This window comes from Strix aluco, chromosome Z, assembly GCF_031877795.1.
Source record: "Strix aluco isolate bStrAlu1 chromosome Z, bStrAlu1.hap1, whole genome shotgun sequence".
Taxonomy (NCBI): Eukaryota; Metazoa; Chordata; class Aves; order Strigiformes; family Strigidae; genus Strix; species Strix aluco.
In genome coordinates, this window is record NC_133971.1 from 30645823 (window position 1) to 30667526 (window position 21704).

At 45.8% G+C, this 21704-nt stretch overlaps 1 protein-coding gene across 1 annotated transcript; it reads right to left on the reverse strand.

Annotated features, from left to right (window-relative positions):
• Positions 1-13630: 13630 nt before the first annotated feature.
• On the reverse strand, positions 13631-16581 carry LOC141918711 (relaxin-3-like). Its single transcript, XM_074813561.1, has 2 exons — positions 16347-16581; positions 13631-14100 (listed from the first exon to the last, which is right to left on the reverse strand). The coding sequence occupies exons 1-2, from the start codon at positions 16579-16581 to the stop codon at positions 13727-13729; spliced, it is 609 nt and encodes a 202-aa protein (XP_074669662.1). The 3' UTR covers positions 13631-13726.
• Between the last annotated feature and the right edge of the window lie 5123 nt (positions 16582-21704).

Consider the following 21704-nt stretch of genomic DNA (forward strand, 5'->3'; position numbering starts at 1 on the left):
GTACGCATCGGACCTCTCCATCCTTCTGCATCACTCACCAGGTGCACCCAGGTCCTTGAGCAAAAGCAATCCTGTGGATCAGTTTGCCTTTGCCCAGCACAGGACTAACCCAGACCATTTTTCCCAGCAGGTCCCTCATGCGCACCACAGGGACTTTATCCCCGTCTACAACACATGGAAGTTTTGACTGAGCCGGGCCAGCTCGATTGGCAGATCCTCTTGTGTTCACTAACCAAGTGGCCTTTGTCAGATGTGTGTCCCAGTGTTTGAAGGTTCCACCCCCCATTGCTTTCAATGTAGTTTTTAACAGGCCATTGTAGCGCTCGATCTTCCCAGAGGCTGGTGCGTGGTAGGGGATGTGGTAGACCCACTTGATGCCGTGTTCTTCTGCCCAGGCATCTATGAGGTTATTTCAGAAGTGAGTCCCGTTGTCCGACTCAATCCTCTCTGGGGTGCCGTGTCGCCACAGGACTCGCTCTTCAAGGCCCAGGATGGTATTTCGGGCGGTGGCGTAGGACACTGGATAAGTTTCGAGCCATCCAGTGGTCGCTTCCACCATTGTGAGCACGTGGCGCTTGCCTTGGCGCGTCTGTGGCAGTGTGATGTAGTCGATCTGCCAGGCCTCTCCATATTTATATTTCATCCATCGATCTCCATTCCGCTGGGGCTTCACCCCCTTGGCTTGTTTGATCACAGCACATGTCTCACATCCGTGGATGATCTCCGGGATGGTGTCAATGGTGAGGTCCACCCCTCGATCTCGAGCCCACCTGTATGTTGCATCTCTGCCTTGGTGGCCCGAGGTCTCATGGGCCCACCGGGCTATGAACAGTTCACCTTTACGCTGCCAGTCCAAGTCCACCAGAGCCACCTCGATCTTAGCAGCCTGGTCCGCCTGCTGGTTGTGTTGATGTTCATCAGTGGCCCGACTCTTGTGTATATGGGCGTCCACATGGCGCACCTTCACGATGAGGTTCTCCACCCAGGCTGCAATATCCTGCCATACTTCAGCGCCCCAGATGGGTTTACCCTTGCATTGCCAGTTGCTCTGTTTCCATTGCTGCAACCACTTCCACAGGGCATTTGCCACCACCCACAAGTCAGTGTAGAGATAGAGCCTCGGCCACTTCTCTCACTCAGCAATATCCAAAGCCAACTGGGTGGCTTTCACCTCTGCAAACTGGCTCGACTCACCTTGTCCCTCAGCAGCTTCAGTGACTCGTCATGTGGGACTCCACACAGCAGCCTTCCATCGTCGATGTTTCCCCACAATGCGACAAGACCCATCAGTGAACAGGGCATCTCGTTTCTCCTCCTCTGGCAGCTCATTGGGTGGGGCATCCTCAGCACGTGTCACCTCCTGTTCTGGTGACATCCCAGAATCTTTGCTCTCTGGCCAGTTTGTGATCACCTCCAATATTCCTGGGGGGTTGAGATTCCCTATTCAAGCCCGTTGTGTTATCAACGCAACCCATTTACTCCACGTGGCATCTGTTGCATGATGTGTGGAGGGAGCCTTTCCTTTGAACATCCATCCCAGCACCGGCAGTCGGGGTGCCAGGAGTTGCTGTGTTTCAGTGCCGACCACTTCTGAGGCAGCCCAAACTCCTTCGTATGCTGCCAGTATCTCCTTCTCAGTCAGGGTATAGTTAGCTTCAGAGCCTTTGTATCCCCAGCTCTAAAAGCCTAGAGGTCGGCCTCAGGATTCCCCATCTGCTCTCTGCCAAAGGCTCCAGGAAGGGCCATTCTCCCCAGCTGCAGTGTAGAGCATGTTCTTAACCTCCTGCCCTGCCCGGACTGGCCTGAGGGCCACTGCCTGGGTAATCTCCTGCTTAATTTGTTCAAAGGCTTGTTGTTGCTCAGGGCCCCATTCAAAATCGTTCTTCTTGCGGGTTATGTGGTAGAGAGGGCTCACAATCAGGCTGTAGTTTGGGATGTGCATCCTCCAGAACCCCACAGCACCCAGGAAAGACTGAGTCTCCTTTTTAGTGGTTGCTGGGGCCATGGGTGTTATCTTGTTTATCACCTCCATTGGGATGTGGCGACGCCCATCTTGCCATTTTATTCCTAGGAACTGAATCTCCCTTCCAGGCCCCTTAACTTTCTTCTTAACTGTCACTTGATGGCAAAACCAACCTTCAGAAGGATTTCAATTACCTCCTTTCCTTTCTCAAAGACTTCCTCAGCTGTGTCCCCCCATACAATGATATCATCAATGAACTGCAGGTGTTCTGGAGCCCCACCTTTCTCCAGTGCAGTATGGACCAGTCTATGGCAAATGGTGGAGCTGTGGTTCCACCCCTGGGGCAATCGATTCCAGGTGTACTGGATACCCCTCCAAGTGAACGCAAACTGTGGCCTGCACTCTGGTGCTATTGAGATGGAGAAAAACGCGTTAGCAATGTCAATCGTGGCGTACCACTTGGCTGCCTTCGACTCCAGCTCATACTGGAGCTCTAGCATGTCTGGCACTGCAGCACTCATCGCTGGCGTAACTTCATTCAGGCCACGGTTGTCCACGGTCAGTCTCCATTCGCCATTAGGTTTTCTCACTGGCCATATAGGGCTGTTGAAAGGTGAATGAGTCTTGCTGATCACCTTCTGGCTTTCTAGTCGACGGATCAGCTGATGGATGGGGACCAGGGAATCTCGGTTAGTACGGTACTGCCGCCGGTGCACCGTCTTGGTAGCAATTGGCACTCGCTGCTCTTCAACCTTAAGCGACCCCCACCACCAAGGGATCCTCTGAGAGGCCGGCTAAGGTGGACAATTGCTCAACCTCCTCCAGGGCAGCTATACCAAAGGCCCACTGGTACCCTTTTGGGTCTTTAAAGTACCCTCTCCTGAGGTAATCTATACCTAGGATGCACGGGGCATCTGGGCCAGTCACAATGGGGTGCTTATGCCAGTCCTTCCCAGTTAAGCTTACTTCAGCCTCTAATAGGGTCAGCTGTTGGGATCCCCCTGTCACTCCAGAGATACAGATGGGTTCAACCCCACTGTGGCTTGATGGCATCAGGGTGCACTGTGCGCCAGTGTCTATCAAAGCCTTATATTCTTGTGGGTCTGATGTGCCAGGCCATTGGATCCACATTGTCCAGTAAATTCGATTGTCCCTTTCCTCCACCTGGCTGGAGGCAGGGCCCCTCTAATCCTGCTCACCATCACTCACTTGTAAGAATAACTCCTGCAAGAATGACTCACAGGCCCCTTCAGGAGGGTCAAGCATAACATTGGCCATTCTATTCTGTCTGCGGGATTTCCGACTGGACACTGGAGCTGTGTCTCTCTTGGAAGACTCCCCTTTCATGGTGGTCTTCCCTTTCAGCTGCTGTACTCGTGCAGCTAGGGCGGGAGTGGGCTGTCCATCTCACCTCCTCATGCTTTTCCCATGGTCGCGGAGGAAGAACCACAGGGTGCCCTGTGGTGTGTGTCTTCCACTGCCCTTCTCTTGGGTGGGGAAACACCTGCTTCTAATAGCTGAGCCATCGGCCTGTGCAGGTGGAACGTAGGACATGTCCTCTTCCATTTTCTGGAGCCTCTGAGACAGTTCCTCTACAGCTGAAACCCAGGCATGTTGGGAGGAAGGGAGATTTCCCTCATATTGCTGGATCTGGCCAGCCACTTCATCCACTGTTTGAGTCTGGGTGTCTCGCCACCAGGACGCTACTGCTAATGCTTTGGAATGTGCTCCTGGTGCACTTTGCAGGAGCTTCCGCCACATCGACTGTGTGCAAGGGGCCTGATCTGGATCCATGGGTGACCGCTCATCATTCAGATCACCATAAACCATATCAAACACAGCCTCAGCACAGCCAATTCCCTGAGGTTCTGAATGCCTTTCTCCATGTTGGTCCACTTGCCTAACTGACATAGGACATCATCCTTGTAGGGGTACCTCTCCCTTACACTGAGCACGAGTTGCCTCCAAAGGCTGAGGGTTTGAGTCTGTCTCCCTATTGCCTTGTCAATACCAGCCTCCCTGGACAAAGATCCCAGCTGCTCGGCCTCTCTCCCCTCCAATTCCAAAACACCAGCTCCACTATCCCAGCATCGGAGCAGCCAGGTGAAAATCTCCTCGCCTGGAAGGCGGCTGAAATCCTTCCGCATATCTCGCAACTCAGGGATAGAGATCGGATGATTACCTCTGGCTCTTTCCCCTGTTCTCATGCTGGGCCTGGCTCATCTCCACCCCCTACTATGTGAGCTGACTTTCTGGTATATTTCTTTTTCTGTATCGGGGCGACTGATACTGGCACTGCTTGTCCCTCTGGCCCAGCTGCTGTGCTGGTGGAGGCGACTGATACTGACACTGCCTGTCCCTCTGGCCCAGTTGCTGTACCAGTAGGTTCACTTTCAGATCCTGCAGCCCTTTCTCCCCCTTGAGGGCAGTGAACAGTGTTAAAGATGACACAGTAGGCATGGGCAAGTCCCCAGCACATCGCAGCGAGTTGTGTCTCCCGGGGTTTGTCAGATTGGCAACACACCTTTTTCAAACACTCCATCAGTTTATCAGGACTCTGCATTTGTTCGGGAGTAAAATCCCAGAACGTTGGGGGTGACGACTCACTCAGGCACTTGCCCATCTTCTCCCACATACCTAGCCATTTATAACTATCTGCCCTCAGGGCAGGTTTCCGAGTGGTGCTATTGTTGGAGAAGTACCGCATGGCCCAAAACAAGATCAGGCAGACATTCAGAAAGCATTGTGCAGCAAACACACTGGTCTGGATGATCCAAGGATAGCTAAAACTCTCAAAAACCGAGAGCATCTCTTCCCCTGGCTCACCCATAGGGGGGGGTGAGGCCCCTAACAAAAGCCCAGGCAGCAAACAGGTATCGGTTCACCCCCACAAGCAGTGATACAAGCACATTGTAAGCAGTCAGTAGCCAGTACAGCTAAACAAGACCCTTGACACATTTTCCACCGACAATAAACACCAGCACTGGGAACACACAGTGGACATAAGGATTAATCCAGCCCCACCACCCAAGCAAGTTGGCCAGCATTGCAAATGTTCCTTATCAAACAATACAAATAAAAGCAGAAAAATTGCACCTAACAGATTGCTCTAACACACTCTGGTCAGGGTTTGTCTTTTTTTTGTCCTTATCTCAACCCTCTCGAGCCCCACGTTGGGCGCCAAAAAGGCTGTGATGGTTTAGGCCCTGCCGGGACCCGAGACCACACTGCTGCTGCCCCTCCCCCACCCTCAGACCGGACAGGGCAGGGAGTGAAATACAAACCCCGGGGTTGAGATAAAGAGAGGTTTAATACAACAGTGTAACAGCAACAAACCGAACAATAACAATAACAGTAATAACAATGAACAGAACAAGGGATACACTGCACGGATACAGCAGTGAGGGGACCGACCCAGACAAAAGCCGTCCCTGCTCTTCCCACGCTTGGGTGCCCGGACCTGACGTCAGCATGGTATTGTATAACCCGGCTAGAGCTCCCTCCCCACTGCTGGGGAAACTTAACCCTATCCTAGCTGAACCAGGACACCAACACACAGCACAAGATACTAGAGCTAAAATGAAGACATGTAACTTGTCTATACTATTGGCTAGCAGCCAGCTACTTCACACTATAAATATTACCATCCGGATGGGCCCAGCTGGGTCTCCTTGAATTGCAGCTGGACTGCACACAGGTGAATCTCCCCTTGAGCAGGTGCACATCTCAAGGTTTGAGATCCCTTACCTGAGACTAAGAGATCCTTCTTTGCCCAAGGCAGAGAGATCCCTTACCCATGACAGATCCTCAGTAAGTGACTGATAGCATGCTGAATTAATACTAATGAAACATTACTAATCCATGTAGCTACTCAATAGTACTATAAACATTGCATAATTCCATTAGGCATAAACTATTGTCCAGGTCTGAGACTAAGATTGGACCTAGCCCCACCTAGGCTCCATAAGGAGTTTAGAAAGCGAGGGGGTCCACTCTGAAACTCTTGACTCAATGGAAGGATCCTCCTGACTCTTTGCATCTCCTGTCTCTGTGTAAACCATCCTAACTTGGTTCTAAATCAGTTTTCCTTTGTATGTTTCTTTCATGCAGTAATTAATAAGCTGAACCTTGCCATCAAACTTACTGAACCTTGTCAAACCACTGTTAAACTCTGTTAAATTCCATTGAATTTATTGAACTCTGTCATATTGTTATTTTACCTCAATAAAACATATTGCTGCTTCTCTCTTTTGAGTGAAGTGCATTCCACTCATCTGTCACATTAGCCTAGTCTCAGTTCTCAGCCCTAGATCACTGGTGCAGTTGTGCTAGTTGACTGCACTTGGTAATTTCACTGGAGCATGGGGGTAGGCATTAGATACTTTTTTTTTTCCTTCTCTATGTCATGATTTGTTTTAATGTTCCTTTCTTTTCTGAAAATGATGACTACATCATGGCCATTCTTTCTTATGGTGCTCATCATGTCCACATTCTCAGACAGATCTTTTGTAGTGGTTGTAATTAAATAGCACATTCCCCTCCAGTTGTTTTTTCCTTCTTCTGCAGAGTGCTTCAACACTTTTCCAGAATTTTCTGGGTAGTCTGTGTCCTTCTGTATTGCTTTCTCATCAAAATGATAATTGAAATTTTCCATTAGTATGAAGTTTTTATGCTTTTGATAAGTCCTTTGGTCACCCAGAGAAAGACTCATCTCCATTATCTTCTTTATTTACTGCCTACTGTAGTCCCTTACATGACAGCAATATTGCTTTTACTGAGAAATGTTTAGTCATTCTAGCCTCTGATAACCCTTCTGGACTAAAGAATAAGCATACACATCTTTGAAATAGCCTTTTAGTCCTGTCTATCTTTCCTGAACAGACCATACTTGTCTGTATGAACTATCCAACCAAATCTCTATCATGCCAATTAAGATACAATTTTGAATAGGATTTAAGACATCTTGCCATTCCTGTTTCCTATTCTCTTGCATTACTATGTAATAAACTAATTATAGTGTGTGTAAATATATATGTTAGTTATCTATTAGTATATAATGAACAATAGCATACAATAAATATATATTTGTATATATTGAACTAAGATGTTTCTGTTTACCTCTCTCAATACCACATCGGGAAAAGACTTCTTTCCACATTGGTCTTTGTACTAATTGCTGTCTTGTATGTCACTCCTTGATTTGTGTCCTTTCTGCAGCCAGTCCCATCTGCAGTCTTGCAGGGGAAATCCCAGGGGAACGCAGGTTGGCAGGATCTCAGCAGGGCTCCTGTCCCACACCCTGCCCACAGCAGGCTCAGCTGTGGGGTCAGACCAGGCTCCTCAAGGCATTACCCAGCCAGGGCTTGAAAACTCCCTGAGGTGGGAGGCAGCACAACTTCCCTGCATCCTGGCCCCACTGTTGGGCTGTTCTTGTGGTCAAAAATCTTCTTCCTATCTCCAACCTGAACCTCTGGTGTTTCACTTTATCACCATTGTCTCTTATCCTCTTGCCATGTACTGCTGTGAAAAGCCTGACTCCTTGATGACCTCCTCTGTGATAGCAGGAGGCTGTGTCATGGGCGTTTTTTGGATCTTCCAATTACACATTCAGGCCAACAAATTTAGTTTAGCTGTAATCTAAGTTTATGGTTAAATTTAGGCTCGAAGGAAAAATTTGAGATTACTGGATGCTGCAAGTCTGAAAGAGAGAGCAGTTAAGCCGCATTAGAAACACCAGTGAAAGTTCACTTACATACACTTCCATGGCAAAAGGATTATACTATGAGCAGGACAGGTGCTTCTTTGAAGCCTAAATCACTGTAATTTAATGAGACTTGAATTTAGAATAGGCACACAGCTCTGACATTGCTGGAGAATACTTATTAACAGACTCTCTCCTGACTGATAATGGTTTTTAGGTTCCAATATGGCCTTTCTGTGTGGTCTGGGACCCTATGCAAACTCAAATCCAGCTCACTGACAAATTTTGAGATGGATGCTGTTGCTTGATTAAAGTTTTGGACCAGCTTGGAACCAGAAAAAGTGAAAAAGCTTGTGTGTGCTTGAAGGTGGATTGGCAAAGCTGTAATTACTGAAGGTCTGCCAAAAGCAGAGTGTGAGGGAGACAGCAAGAAATTGGAAGGTATTCTTCCTCGTATAAATTTTGGAAAGATTCCGAGGAAATGCAGGGTAGTCTAGAAATCCTTGAAAAGAGGATGTGTGGACCTTAAAGGATGAGGTTCCAATCCATAAAAAGTGCTTTCCAAGATCAGTGTATCTCTTTGAAGACATCTGCACCCTGCACCTCTAAGAGATAATGCAGACAACCATCTGAGGGGATTGACAGGAAGGTGTATCTACACGCTCCTCAGTGCTGGGCTGGAAATCATCTAAGTTTCCAAAAGCAAAGCTGAGAGCGCTTCTCTTACATCAGGTGGATGAGCCGTCAAAAGCTAAACTAAGGTTAAAAGTTAAACAAAATTAGACTCACACCTGGCAAACAAGGTCTGACTGGTTGCTGGGCAACTGGAACAGTGCAGAAGACTATTCCTTCTTCCATGACCTAGTCGGTTTCTTGGTTCTCTCTCTCATGCAGCACTCAATGAGAGTGGAAGAGACCCAAGAGACCTAGTGCTGAGGGACTTAACATGAATGCTGGCAATGTAGGAACTCTGACAAGGTGTGCAAAGTACCAGATGTTCCTCTGAAGTGGAAGTGCAGCAATACTGCTACAAACCTTAAGAGGTTCTGAAAAGTTGCCTAGTTGTTCAGGTAACCTGGCCCACATTGTTCCTTGTATCAGGGCTGGAAGGATATGCAGGATGATTCTTCCTGCTCTGTAAACCAGCAAGGTGTCCTAGCTGTCATCAGCCCATTGTAGAACACAGCAGCCCCTTACATATGTTACTGAAAAACTCCCAAGACCAACAGCTATCACACTTCAGCAGGACAGGAATGTTGACTCACCTACTAAAGTCTCTGCTTCTCAGGAGCTCTGCACAGAGGGCACAAGGCTGCTGGGATCAATATGGTACTGCAGCGGAGCCCTCAGCCCAGTGTGGTGAGCTCAAATGAAAAAAGGGCAGGAGGAAAAAGCATATTGTCACACTGTGTCACTGCATGGGAAACATCTCAGGAGAGTCCATCCCTTGGCACAGAGACAAAAAGATGCAAAACTACAGAGACAGAGAAGTACTTCAACAGTGGCCTTTTGTGCTGAGACCAGTTACTAGTGACCTCAATAACCTCTGCAGTGTCAGAAGCATATAGTCACAAGCAAATTCTTTACACCAGTTGCTAGCACAGGGAGCAACTTCATGCTAGCATTAAATATGCCACTGAAGAATGATATCAGGAGATCTGAAACCACGGTGATCCAATTCTGGTGGAGAGGCAGAAAGTGTGATCTTACTGCACTTCACTTTCAGCTTGTCTGGACAAAACAGTTCCTGAAGAGGTACTCCTCAGTGCCAGAGGAGAGGTATCACTTGCTGGCTCAGATTTCACAGAAACTGCAAGGACCTGGAGAGTCTCAGGTCAAACAGTATAACCCAGAGAAGGTGATCCAAACAGGCAAAGAGGCACATCTGGCTGAGGCCTGTTTGGCTGGCATACTTGGTGAAGGGCATTACCCAGAAGTTTTCAAAGCACAGAGGCTGGAAGCTGGGTTTTGGTTCTCATCTTGAGTTTCTGTACATGAGAGAGATGTTCCCTCGCGCAGTTGGGTTAACAGTGATGTGCTCTTGGTACACATCTGGCTTTACACACTTTAATGTTAAAATATGAGAGTAGGCTGCAGTTGAGGAACTTTCAGCATTGCACAACAAGTATAGGAAAGTTCCAGGAAAAATGTAGATAGTGGGGAGGTTGGGCAGAGGAAAAGAGGCTGATGCGCAGACTAGCAAATTTACTTTCCTTCCTGGTAGTGCTTGTTCTCTAGAGTATATAGGTCAGTAAACAGTAACAGACAAGTGCACTGTGATAGTGCAGTGTTTGGTATCAAGAATTAACCAGAAAGCAAGCGGCCCAAAGCAGTCAGAGTAACAGTCAGGTAACAATGTTGGAGCTAATAGCTCTGGTGTTTGTTCCCAAGATACAGAAAAGCTGTGTGATGAAAAAAATTCATTCCTCATGTGATGGCAGTATTGTACAAATGAGAAAAGGACCATCTCTGAGCTACTTGCTGATACTGGTGGGTGACTGCAGAACAACAGATGGGAAACAAATCTATCCAGGTTCTGTTCTGCTGAGTGGGAAAGAAGTTTGCATTTTCTGTTGAGTCTCTGCTGCCTGCTGAGGAGGAAAGATGTAGTCTCAGAAAGTCTACCAAAATCTCAAGAGTGCTAACTCTAGGTCTGTCACTGACTTTGCCCAAACGTAGAAATAAAAGTTAACTTTTTTCTGCCTATCAGCCAAGGTTAAAAAAGAAGAGGATAGCAGATCTACCCCAATAACTCAGGAATTTACATTTTTCTCATATGGTTTAATCAACTGGCAAAGTAAGCAACTGACCTAATAGGACTGGACATAGAATGGAGCTGTGTCCTCTAGGTCTCTGGGATTTGTTAGATAGCCCTCTGCAGCACATTTAGCATTCTATGTATGGTCAAACCTACACCTTATGATAATTTGAGGTACTTGGCTCTAGCTATATCACAATCTTCACATTGCTTAATGCTTTACATGAAGAATTCTGTCAGGTTTTAAACAAGACAATAGCAGGGAAACCTGTGGTATATACTGCTGTGGATTATTGCTGTGACTTTGGGTGTTGTTCAATTGGTCAGACCTGAATCTGACTACAACCACAGTGAAAAAAAAAATCCCCAAACCACCCAGAATAATAAACTCTTGCAGACACAAATGGAATTGCTAATATAGGAACATGCTGATATGCCATTTTCTACTCACAAACTCAAAACTGTTCAGAAGATAGCTCACACATCTTAATAGATTACCCAGAAAATGGACATTTTCCATGGGTTAAGAATCGATGGGACTGCAGTTTCTGTAAGTAGCAAGTTACTGAACAAGGATTTCTCAATAGCTAATTGCTCTGTGAATGACATGGGTTTAAAAAAAGTGCTTATTTCTTGTGAAAAAGTGTATGTTTCTGAACAGTTGTGATGGTAAGCACAGTGTGTTGCTTTGAACTGCTGTGCTCATGTTTATGCTATATATACATATGGCAGTACTCCCAGAGGAGCTTTCAGCAGAGACAATGTCCTTTTGGTCTGCAGTTTGGATCAATATGCCAACTCAGTAATTATTTTATATTTTGAGCTGTCTGCTCCAAGACATGTTTGCTTCCCCCATGTAACTAGTTAGACACCTCATTTTACATAAAAGGTTTGCTTCTGGCCTTAAAAAGTGAGTCTGGACACTGAGTCACATGCACACAGGCAGATGGCATCCTCTAGACCTATTGCAATCGGATAACATGTAATTGTCACCTTTGGCTACATTGCAAAGAAACCATTATAAAATATGGCCTACCAGCACAGAAAACCTTAGAGGTCTTCGAAAACTCAATTTGCTTTAACGCAAAGAAAACCTTTGCACACTCTAGTGTATACAGAGTCAAATACTTCTTTATTCTAAAGCACACAGACAGAATCTCAGTCTGTGCCATAGATCTATGTCACGGCTGACCTGCTAAAGCCACTACAGACTATGATGAGGCCTATTAAGAAATCAGATGAAAACACAAATTTCACCATTTCTCTGGGTTATGCATACTGACATATCTGGACTCATCCCTCTGAAAAATGCCTGTTTATGTCAAATAAAGACTGATTTTTCTATTTATAATTCTGTCTCAGCATGAACCAGTTTATCTTGAATGCTAATTTCCACTTAAACTATTTATAGTTTTACCAACAGGTTACATCTAACCTGTCAAGTTAAAATCCAGATTGTTCTGTTCAAGACTTATGCTCACAAATTTAAGATTTTAACTACATCTTTGTTTTATTCAGGATGTAAGAAAGCCCGGTCACTATATATGGAAGCTGTGTACCTGAACAGAGCAGTGCTACCGGAGCAAGCAACTAGAATAAACACCATATTCGCCTTTCCTAATACTCCTTTTAAAAAGCTTCTAAAAGCAGGTTTTCCAGCAAGATGAACAATGCATACAGGTCAATTTTCAGTTTCATCAAGCATGGCATTTTCACATTTTCCCTTTTCTTAGGGATTCTACGTACCAATTCATCTTCACCTTACTAAGGAATCTTAACTCTCAAAGCCCTGGACCCTACTCAAAAATAAGGAATAGTTCCCCTCAGATCTCTCCTGTATTATTCTAGGAAATTCTGATCTAAACTAGGAGTCTTCAAACCCCAAACTATTTGTGAAGTGAAGCTGCTGGATGCTAAGGTATAGAAGTTTAGCTAGCTTGTTGCAAAGAAAACTATTGCAGAACTTTACACCTTACCTTCTCCACTCAAGAGTGATGAAAAGCATCTTACAGTCACTGCAATGGTGGTGTGGAAGAAGGTAGCTCATTTCTTGCTAAACATTATCATTACAATGACAGAAGAGATGGTGCTTTTCAGCTTGAAAATAACTGCATTCATAGTGAATGCCCATTCTGCCCAGTCTCTACTGAATAAAATTGACATGGTTTAAAAAAAATGAAAAAGGATTGATAGATGCCTAATTGCTGAAATAACAGTAATATCTTAGAAAAAGGAATAAAGAAGCAATGCAATAATTTCACTAAGCAGTAGTTCAATCAAAGAACACTTTTTGAAAGACAATTTGAAGAATGAAGCCAAAGGTAACAACTGTGCAGTCTAAGCTATGATGTATACTCTGAATCAACTACTGCTACAAAGCTAAGCTACCATAAGCATCATAAAGATCAGAAAAAAAAAAACCCCAAAACTCAAGTCATCAACAACATAGCTAGAAATACAATTTGTTATAGCTAAGGAAAAAAGCCAGGTAGGTAAAAAGCTTAGAAACTACAAAGATTAAATTAGCTATTTATAAATACAGTAGCAATTAGCAACTTAGAAATACATCTGAAGTACTGTAGACCAGTAAGAACACATGGTAAGAGTGTCTGTAGAATAAGTTACTTGAAGCACATCCACTCTCACTTAGCAGTAGTAGGAAAAAAATTGGGAAGTAAGGTAAGCAAGGAATAATTAAAGTGTTAATACTTCACCTGCTAACTATTTAAGCGCACCAATGAATATGAAGAAATATTTAGGCTGCAAGTGTTGTATTGTGATAAAACTTCTAGAAAGACAATATTGCATAGAACAATTCTGCAATTACAAGGAAATGGAAAAAGCGTGTTCAGAATAATCGGCAAGCGAGTCAATGTTGAGTGAAGTTTCAACTGGCAAAATATGCTTTCTGTACAGTTTTGTACCATGAATCTCATTCCAAGAACATCACTGGATGTTCTTTCTGTTGACAGAGAAAGAACAATTCGGTAACACTTAGAACTACACTTTAATGAAACATTGCAGTTCTTCCTAAACTGTTAGAAAGATACATTTGCGATGCAAGTGTAAAGGCTTGACACTAAAATGAAAAGACTTAGTAAAAAATATAGATCAAAAGTTACTGCAGCAAAACAAAGTCATTACAATTACACCTATGGATTTTTTTTTTTTTTAAAGAAAACCAGCAGTATTGACTGGCAGATACAGACAAAATAAAATATGGTGAGTTTTCTTCTTCCATACAGTATTCAGTCAAGTAGCACTGCAACAAACATTGATTTCATGCATAACTGCAGAGAGGATTTTAAACTCTACATATAGTACTAATTTCAGCTTTTGTACAGCCCCATTTGCAACACATTCCTGCCAAACCCAGAGACTCCCGTTTTCTTCTGGGATACCTGGCCCAAAGATAACTGTTTGATCCCATGGGGTTTGCAACTCCTGTTCCTCCCCTATCAGCAGGAGAGCTGACAGCTTCCTCTACCTGATGAACAAGTTCTTTGAAGTCATCTGCCACAGGTACATATTCATTATAGTCATTTAAACTATACAAGTCCTTAAACATCTGCCATCCAAGAAACGGACTGCTTCTCTGCAGCTGCTCCACTTCAGGACTCAAAATTGATTGCAGCTTGACGTTTCCCAGTAGTTTGCTACTTGCTGTTCGTGCAGAATCTGTTTAAAGAGAAGACTAAGTTCAGACTGTAGGAGTATCAGAAGGAGCACATAGCTTGAATAAATAGCAATAAAAACCATTCAGTAATAAGCAAAGCACTGTTATTTAGGAGAATTGTCAGTACTGCAGAGTCTTCACTCCATGATTTCCTTATAGCTTACTTTCAGGGGAATCTCTATGTTTTAAAGACTATGCAGCAGCCTGTTCAACAAGGACAGTACACACCTACAACTGTGACTGAGGTACAGACATCTTATCACAGCTGCAGAGTTACTGATCTAGAATTCTTAATATTTCCACAGAAACAAAATTTTGTTGTAAAGACATGTGTGCAGAAGCCACACAGAGGTATGACATGTGTCCTGAATTAGGTTAGACCACTCTTCTCCTATGCACAGTCATACAAACTAGCATCATACAAAGAACAAATGTAAGGAGGGCTAAATACTGGACTAAATAAGCAAATATTGTATGTAAACAGCTTCTGATAGATTGTATTTTCCTATAGCTATTTTTAGCCAACACTTTCCACTCATTTCTGAAGGCATAGCAGAGGCTTGCAGAATTTACTTGGAAACACGCTTTGAACGCACACTGACTGAAGCGTTCTCAAAAATCCAGCTCTACTTCCTTTCACCTCATACTGTTTCTCTTGGTTTTACTTCTGCAAGACAAATGGCATTGCTTACTTCCGCTAATGTTAAGCAAAGCGACTCCTTTAATTCTTAAAAAAATACGAAGTGTTTGTCTTGTGGTCTTAATGTTGTTAACATGTTTTTTGTTTCAGAAAGCTGAAAGAACATGAGAACATCCAGTGAATGTTATATTTACTTTCATATGATTAATATATAGAAGCTAACTTTCAGATAGAACAGCGGCCTGAATACATACAAAAACAGAAGTGGTTGTAGCTACTTTACTAATTAGATAGTAACTGTTGTGTAGTACTCTTTTGAGGTAGGGAAGACTTAGACGGCATGCAGCACAGTAGGGGGTCCTTAGTGACTGGTGCTCTCAGATGCCACTGTTAATAAAAATGAAAACAAAGTTTTCTGGGAAAGAACACAGTCCCAACAGAGGCTGTACATATGTAATTTGTTATAACTACAAAGGTAATTTTTATCTTCCACTTAACCTGTTGGAAAAAAAAACCACACCAAGCAAAAAACTCCCAAGGAACTCAAGATAGTGGCTTCATCAACTGACTGAGGTCCAATGTTGTTTCATTAACAACATGTTTCAGCAAGAAAAAAACTGCTTTTCCATTACACATTTTAGCCATTAATTCCAACTAATTGCTAAAAACGTTATTTTCACTATGCAAAATATCAACATGAGAGTCATCACTTAAAATTACTGTTACATTACTGTAGTTTGAGAACGCGGCCCAAAAACCATCTTACACTTTCTTAATGTATTGGGGTTGGAGCACGTGACAGTAAAATTCTCTGACGAATATTTTACCCATTAACACCAAAGATCCCTAAAGCCGTTCTTGCTGTTTAAACTGTAACCAGGGCCCCATCCATCCTCCAACGTGCCAACTCTTTTGTACAGAGCAATCACAAGCAAATGATAAAAAACCCGAACGATTCCACATCCTACGATGCCCCTAGCACAGCCGAGGAAGACGAGGAGCACAGCTTCAAAGCTCCCTGCGGAGCAGGAAAACCGAAGCAGGTCTCCCCAGCCCGCAGAGTTACCGAGCTTTGGGAAGGGAGCGAAGCCATAGCGAGAGGCACTTCCCTACCCCTTCCACGGGTGCATCACATCTCCCTGCACGGCCAAGAAAAAAGCGCGATTTATTGTTTGTGGGTTTTTTAAACAAAGAGTTCAGCGAGCCTCGGCCGCCGGCAGGGCTGCTCAGCCCGGTGCCGAGCAATGCCTCGGAGAGGGCCAAAAACTTCTGTAGGTTGTCCCGGTTAATAACGCCCCAGCGGCTGCCGTGTCTCTTCAAGTTCGCAGGTTTCCGTTCAGAAGTCACGGGAAATGCCGACCGGCACCGCGAACGAGGGGGTCGGGGACGCTGCCGCCGCGGCTGAGGGCGGGAGGAGCGAGAGGCTCCGCGGGGCGCCCGCCCTGCCCCATCCCTCCCGTTCCCCCCCGCTTCTCCTCACAGGATCCCTCCCGAGCGTGGCGCGGTGCCCTGAGAGTCTCCCCTGCCCGTGGGGCTAGGGGAGCAGCGCCGCCGCCCCGGGGCCGCCGTACAGGGCTGCCCCGCCCCGCCCGCTCCTCGGACACTCACCGGCCGCGGGCACCGGCTCCATCGCCAGCAGGGAGAGCCGCTTCCAGCGGGACCCGCCGCAGGTGAAGATGACGGCGCGGATGAACTCCCGGCCGCAGAGCTTCACCCCGTAGCCGTCCCCCTCGGCTGCGGGGAGCACGACGGCGGCCGCCGCGCGCCCGCCGCCGGGCTGCCCGGGCCGCGCCGCGCAGAGCAGCGCTGCCGCGGCGCAGAGGAGCCGCAGCTTGGCCCCCATGACGCCGGCCGCCCTGCCCGTCCTCGGCCCTGCCCGTCCCGGTCCTCCCGGTCCCGCTCCCGCCCGCCGGCCTCACAACCGCCCACGGCCTCGAGCCCAGCCGCCGCGTGCCGCGCGCGCTGCCGCCGCCTGCCCGCCTCCCGCCTTTTATCGGCTGAGGGCGGCGCTGAGTCACCGCCCCGGCCCCGGCCGCGGCTCCGCCGAGGGCCCCCCGCCCCGGGGCGAGCCCCTTCCTCCGCCCCGCTCCCGCTGCTGCAGCCGGCAGCTCCGTCGCCGGCCGGTCCCTGTGCCCGAAACCGGCGTCGCGGCGCCCTCGGGCAGGACTCCCTCCTCTTTCTGCCCCTTTCTTGCTGTCGCGGCTCCTCACGCCTCGGCGTGGGTGCACCCCACCTTCGGCCTCCTTCCTGGGGCTCCCGCCTCCCCACCGACCCGGAGACACGCTCCGGCCCCTCCGCCAGGCACTCCGTCTCAGGTTTCCCTGGTCGTGGTCAAGTACCAGTGGCCAGTGCCCTCTCAAATGACTCTCAAAATGTGAAAAACGGATCTGCTCATCTCATTTTTTTCCTTTGCAGGTCTAGAATCTGTATAACTACCCCTATATCCTAAAAAATGTTGGCTGAAGCAAAAAGGCAGAAGAAAGTAAAATAAACACGCTTCCGCAGAACTACTTAGGCCATGGACACCTGAGGGAGGTGGGATTTAAAAGCTTGAATTCCTCTCAGGTTTGTCGTTCTCAAGACCCACGTTCAGTGGCAGCTGTAGGCACCCAAGCGTCAGAGTCACCTCTGCTCAGACACACACGTACCACGGATGTGGAGCTCCACACTTGTGTGTTTCACCAGCAGCTCCCAGCAGGCTCTTGCTGACAAGGGTGGCATTCTTTGGGCTCACCAAGTAGAACCATTCGCCCTGTGAAAGTAAACTTTGCTTTTGTTTTTGTTTTGTTTTGTTTTGATTTGGTTTTTTTCCAGCACAATACATTCCCTTTTATAAGAAATCACACTGTGGAAAACCAGAAAAGTTAATCTCTCTAAAAATACAGTAACGCTGTTGTCTATAGAACCTTTTGCATGAGGGCTATGCCTTCTGTCTACACTTGAGTACTGTCAGTGTATAGAGAAAAACCCTCAAAACTCAGTCTAGAAGGAGAGCACAGAGACACAAGTTCACAGGCTAGTGTACAAAGATGAATGATTCACCTGTGCTGGCAGAGAAGACATAGACTCCAGTCACCTTTTCAAGGAGGACTTGGGTGTTTTACACTGAGCTGGATCTAGGAAAATGCTGCCGAGGACTTGAACAGTGAGCAACCTGCAAAGGTGTCTATACTTGGACTTTCTTTTTGGTCCAGTCTTAAATGTTTTAGACAGTGGTACCGCTTCAACAGTAGACACTATAATGCAGGCTGTTACTAGGATACAATCTGCAGAAGTGAAGGCTGCCAACGTGAAATTCCTGAAGAACAAAACATCGATCTGTTCTTCCCTCAAAGCCTTAACTGCTATTTTGTTAGAGACAAGTTGCACAGGGGTAATCACAACTTGCATTTTTAAAGAGAGCACCAGCTCCATCTTGTTGGTGTTGTGGACTTTTTCTGAAAATACCCATCACATTAGCTCAACTTACTCGTGGATTGTAACTTGTCTTATAGGCAAGGGAATAGTTTTCAGTGACTGGAGAGCTGTAGTTGTGTACAAGAGCACTATTAGGACTTTTAGGGCAATGAGGAAGGTGCTTCCTGAGTTGGACAGTGACTGACCTGGTGACTCACTTAGCTTGTAAACTAATACAATTTATTTTATACCCTACTATGATGCCCATGCCCAATATTGGATCCAGTCTTTAAAAGCAGCAAAATGTTGGATATGTCCTTCTCAGAGTTTTTACCAGGGAATTTTGAGAGAGGTCCCCAAATAGCAGACTGATTTGTCCATCTAGCTGGGAGGCTCCTGACTCTCCACATGCTTTAGCTTCAAATTGAACTGGACCATCAGTTACTGTGGCACCACATCTAAATCTCCCTAAGCAAAGGCAGGCATTATGATGACCACCTTTATGTTTTTTTGTAAGAACCTCATTTTTGCAACTGTTTGAAGCACATAACCTCTGACTACAGCTGCTAAATGCAAGCACTCAAGAGACTGGAAAACAAATAATTCAAAATGTTTTTTCTGACCTCACCTGCTTCTTCATCGTACTAAATATGAAAGAATACTTTCTGTGCTTTCCGTCATGCCTGTTGGTAGGTGATAGAGCATGAGTTGTCAAAGAGGCCTTGGAGGGACTGTCTTTTCAAGACATTCGTAATTCCTCAGCAGAGCCCACACTGCAGCGCTCTTTGTCGCTCTTCTCATTGAAAAACATGACCTACGAGTGCACTTGTGCTAGGATTAAAGATTGCAACAACGGGCAGTGAGTTAATGAGGATCATATCTGCATGAGCTGACAGTAGTTTGACATTGCTTAATGTTACTATGCTTAATGCAGTTTCACTAGTGTCATGGTTGGAGCCCAGATGGCAACCGAGCACCACACAGCCATTCACTCACCCCTTCCCCTCCAGCGCTGGGAAGAAGAATGAATCAAAAGGCTCAGGAATGGAGGAGGACAGAGAGGGGTCACTCACCCATTATGGTCACAGGCAAAAGACAGGCTCATTAGGGGAGAGAAAAAAGATATCACTTTAATTCAAACCACTACCAACAGACAGAATGGGACAGTGAGAAGCGTTACCATACCTTAAAAACACCTCCCCCCATCCCTCCCTTCTTCCTGGGCCCAGTTTTGTTCCCGGTATCTCCACCTCCTCCTCCCCCAGCAGCGCAGGGGCAGGGGATGGGGCGTGCAAGTCAGTTCGACACTTCTTCCTGCAAGGGGAGGGCGGGGGAAGCACTCTTCTGCGTTCTTCCCCCTGCTCCACATAGCGTCCCTCTCATGGGAGACAGTCCTCCACAGACTTTCTCCATCATGAGTCCTCCCCACGGGATGCTCCGGCGTGGGTCACCTCCACGTGTTGCAGTCCTCCCAGTGCCAAAATACAACAGCAGGGGCTGCTTCGTCCCACAGAGTCCCGGGATCCTCCACAGGCCACAGGCGAATCTGCTCCTCTGGTGACACCCATGAGTGGTAGGGGGAGCGGCTCTGCCATCTCACCACAGGATACAGGGGGGTCTCTGCACTGGTGCGCCTCCCCCCCTTCTCCTCCTTCCTTCCACTGACCTCGGTGTTCCCATAGGTCTCCTTCTCATAAAGCCTCCTCACAAGTCCCCCAACCCCCTCCCAGATTCCCCTTCTTAATTGCAAAGGTGCAGCCACCATCACTAATTGGCTCGGCCTTGGCCAGAGGTGGGTCCAACTTGGAGCTGGGGGAGCTTCAAGAAGATTCTCACAGTGGGACACTGCTGTAGCCCCCTCCCCGGCTACCAAAACCCTGCCGCACAAACCCAGCACAACTAGTAGGGTGTATTGCTCATTATTTTCCCTCCAGCAGTATTTTAGCAACATTGCCTTTGCATCTAAGGCTTTTGACTACATCTAATGTGATTTGAATAGCAGGCTATAAAGAAACTTACTATGCTAGTCATATAACTTTAAAACACAGAGGATTTTATACAGAAAAGCCTAACCGGCAATCTCTCAGTAATTTGCCATGAATTTAAATGAAGTCAGAGGCTAGGTTTGTTGATCTGTTCATCATAGCTAGAAAAACTACTTCTATTCAAAACAATTACATACAGAAGAAAATAAATAGATAGATACAACCAATTTGAAGTAACTATCCACGTTCTTACTGTTTGTATTATAAAGAACAGACAACAGCAGAGCAAAGAATGAAAGTCCATTCATGATCTGTAGGATCTTGCAAGGTAGGTACATCTAGTGTACTGTCTCAATGAAAGTATTTTGTCTTTTTGAGTTTCCTAAAATAAGGTAAAGATGATCGTACCATTTATCTCCCTTGCACGAAATTTTGAATCTGCCGGCCAATAGCATCAAAGTTTATGGAGAGTAGAGAATGTTTCATGAAAACAGGTGGCTAAATAAAAAAGATACCTTTTAACAGTATCTTGATAGACTTGAATACCTTGAATAAAAGGCTTATTCATACATTAAATGTCAGACAATCTACACTGAAGATCAGTCTAGGACAGAAAATCACAGACTTCCTTAATCTTTTTTCAGAGACTTCATTTCAAAATCATGCAATTCACTGATGCAAGAACTACTTAGTTTTTGAAAGCTGTCCAAATATGTATTTAAAATATTTCTTAAGTTTGCTTAGTACCAGACAGGATTCTGCAAGAAACGTGAAATACCACTGCAGGCATGTGATTGGTGACTAAGTACCAGTGTTATCCAGCTATCTTCATCAGATGATCCTTGGTTTCAGAAAGCAGTTCACCTTTAAGAAAGCTAATAGTTAAAAAATGAAGAAATCCAAGCATTTTTATATAATGAATTCCAAGACCTATTAAGCAATTAAATAATAATGTGGAAACAATCTCATTTGTATATGTCCACACAAGTGCTTTTCCCTTCTACTTTTAAAAGCAGTGATATGCAGTCATAGTCATAAAAGAACTTCAAAACATTGAGGAAGGGACTCTAAGAATCAGCTTCCCTTATCAAAAGGAAGGGTTCAGAAAAGTTAAATCATTCATCCAAGGAATGAAGGAATGAGCTCATACTGGACCTCCCCAAAGTGAATTTGCTTGTTTCTCAACAATACTCCTCTCAAAACCAGATTAACAAGAGAAGTGTGGGGCAGGCAGCTGTGGCTCACAAATAGCATGCACTTTCTTGGACTCTAAATGAGACATACTCATAATGAGAACACAAAGTCTAATTTTAACATCCTAATCATCACTGACTTCTCACTTTTCTGGAAGAATCCTGCTCCAGGTGACACTGATTCAGGATACGTGGCTATCAGACATTACAACCAGAAAAACCAACAGGATTAATGTGGTAAGAAGGAGTGCCCTCAGGTCAGAACAAGCTCGCCCTGCAGTTATTCTCCTTCTCTTCCCCAGTGATTCATGAAAACAAAGACAGTTGCTGTGATATATTGAAGTAAGTCTTACATCTGAAGCCAGTCAAGCACCAATGACAGAAGGGAGCAG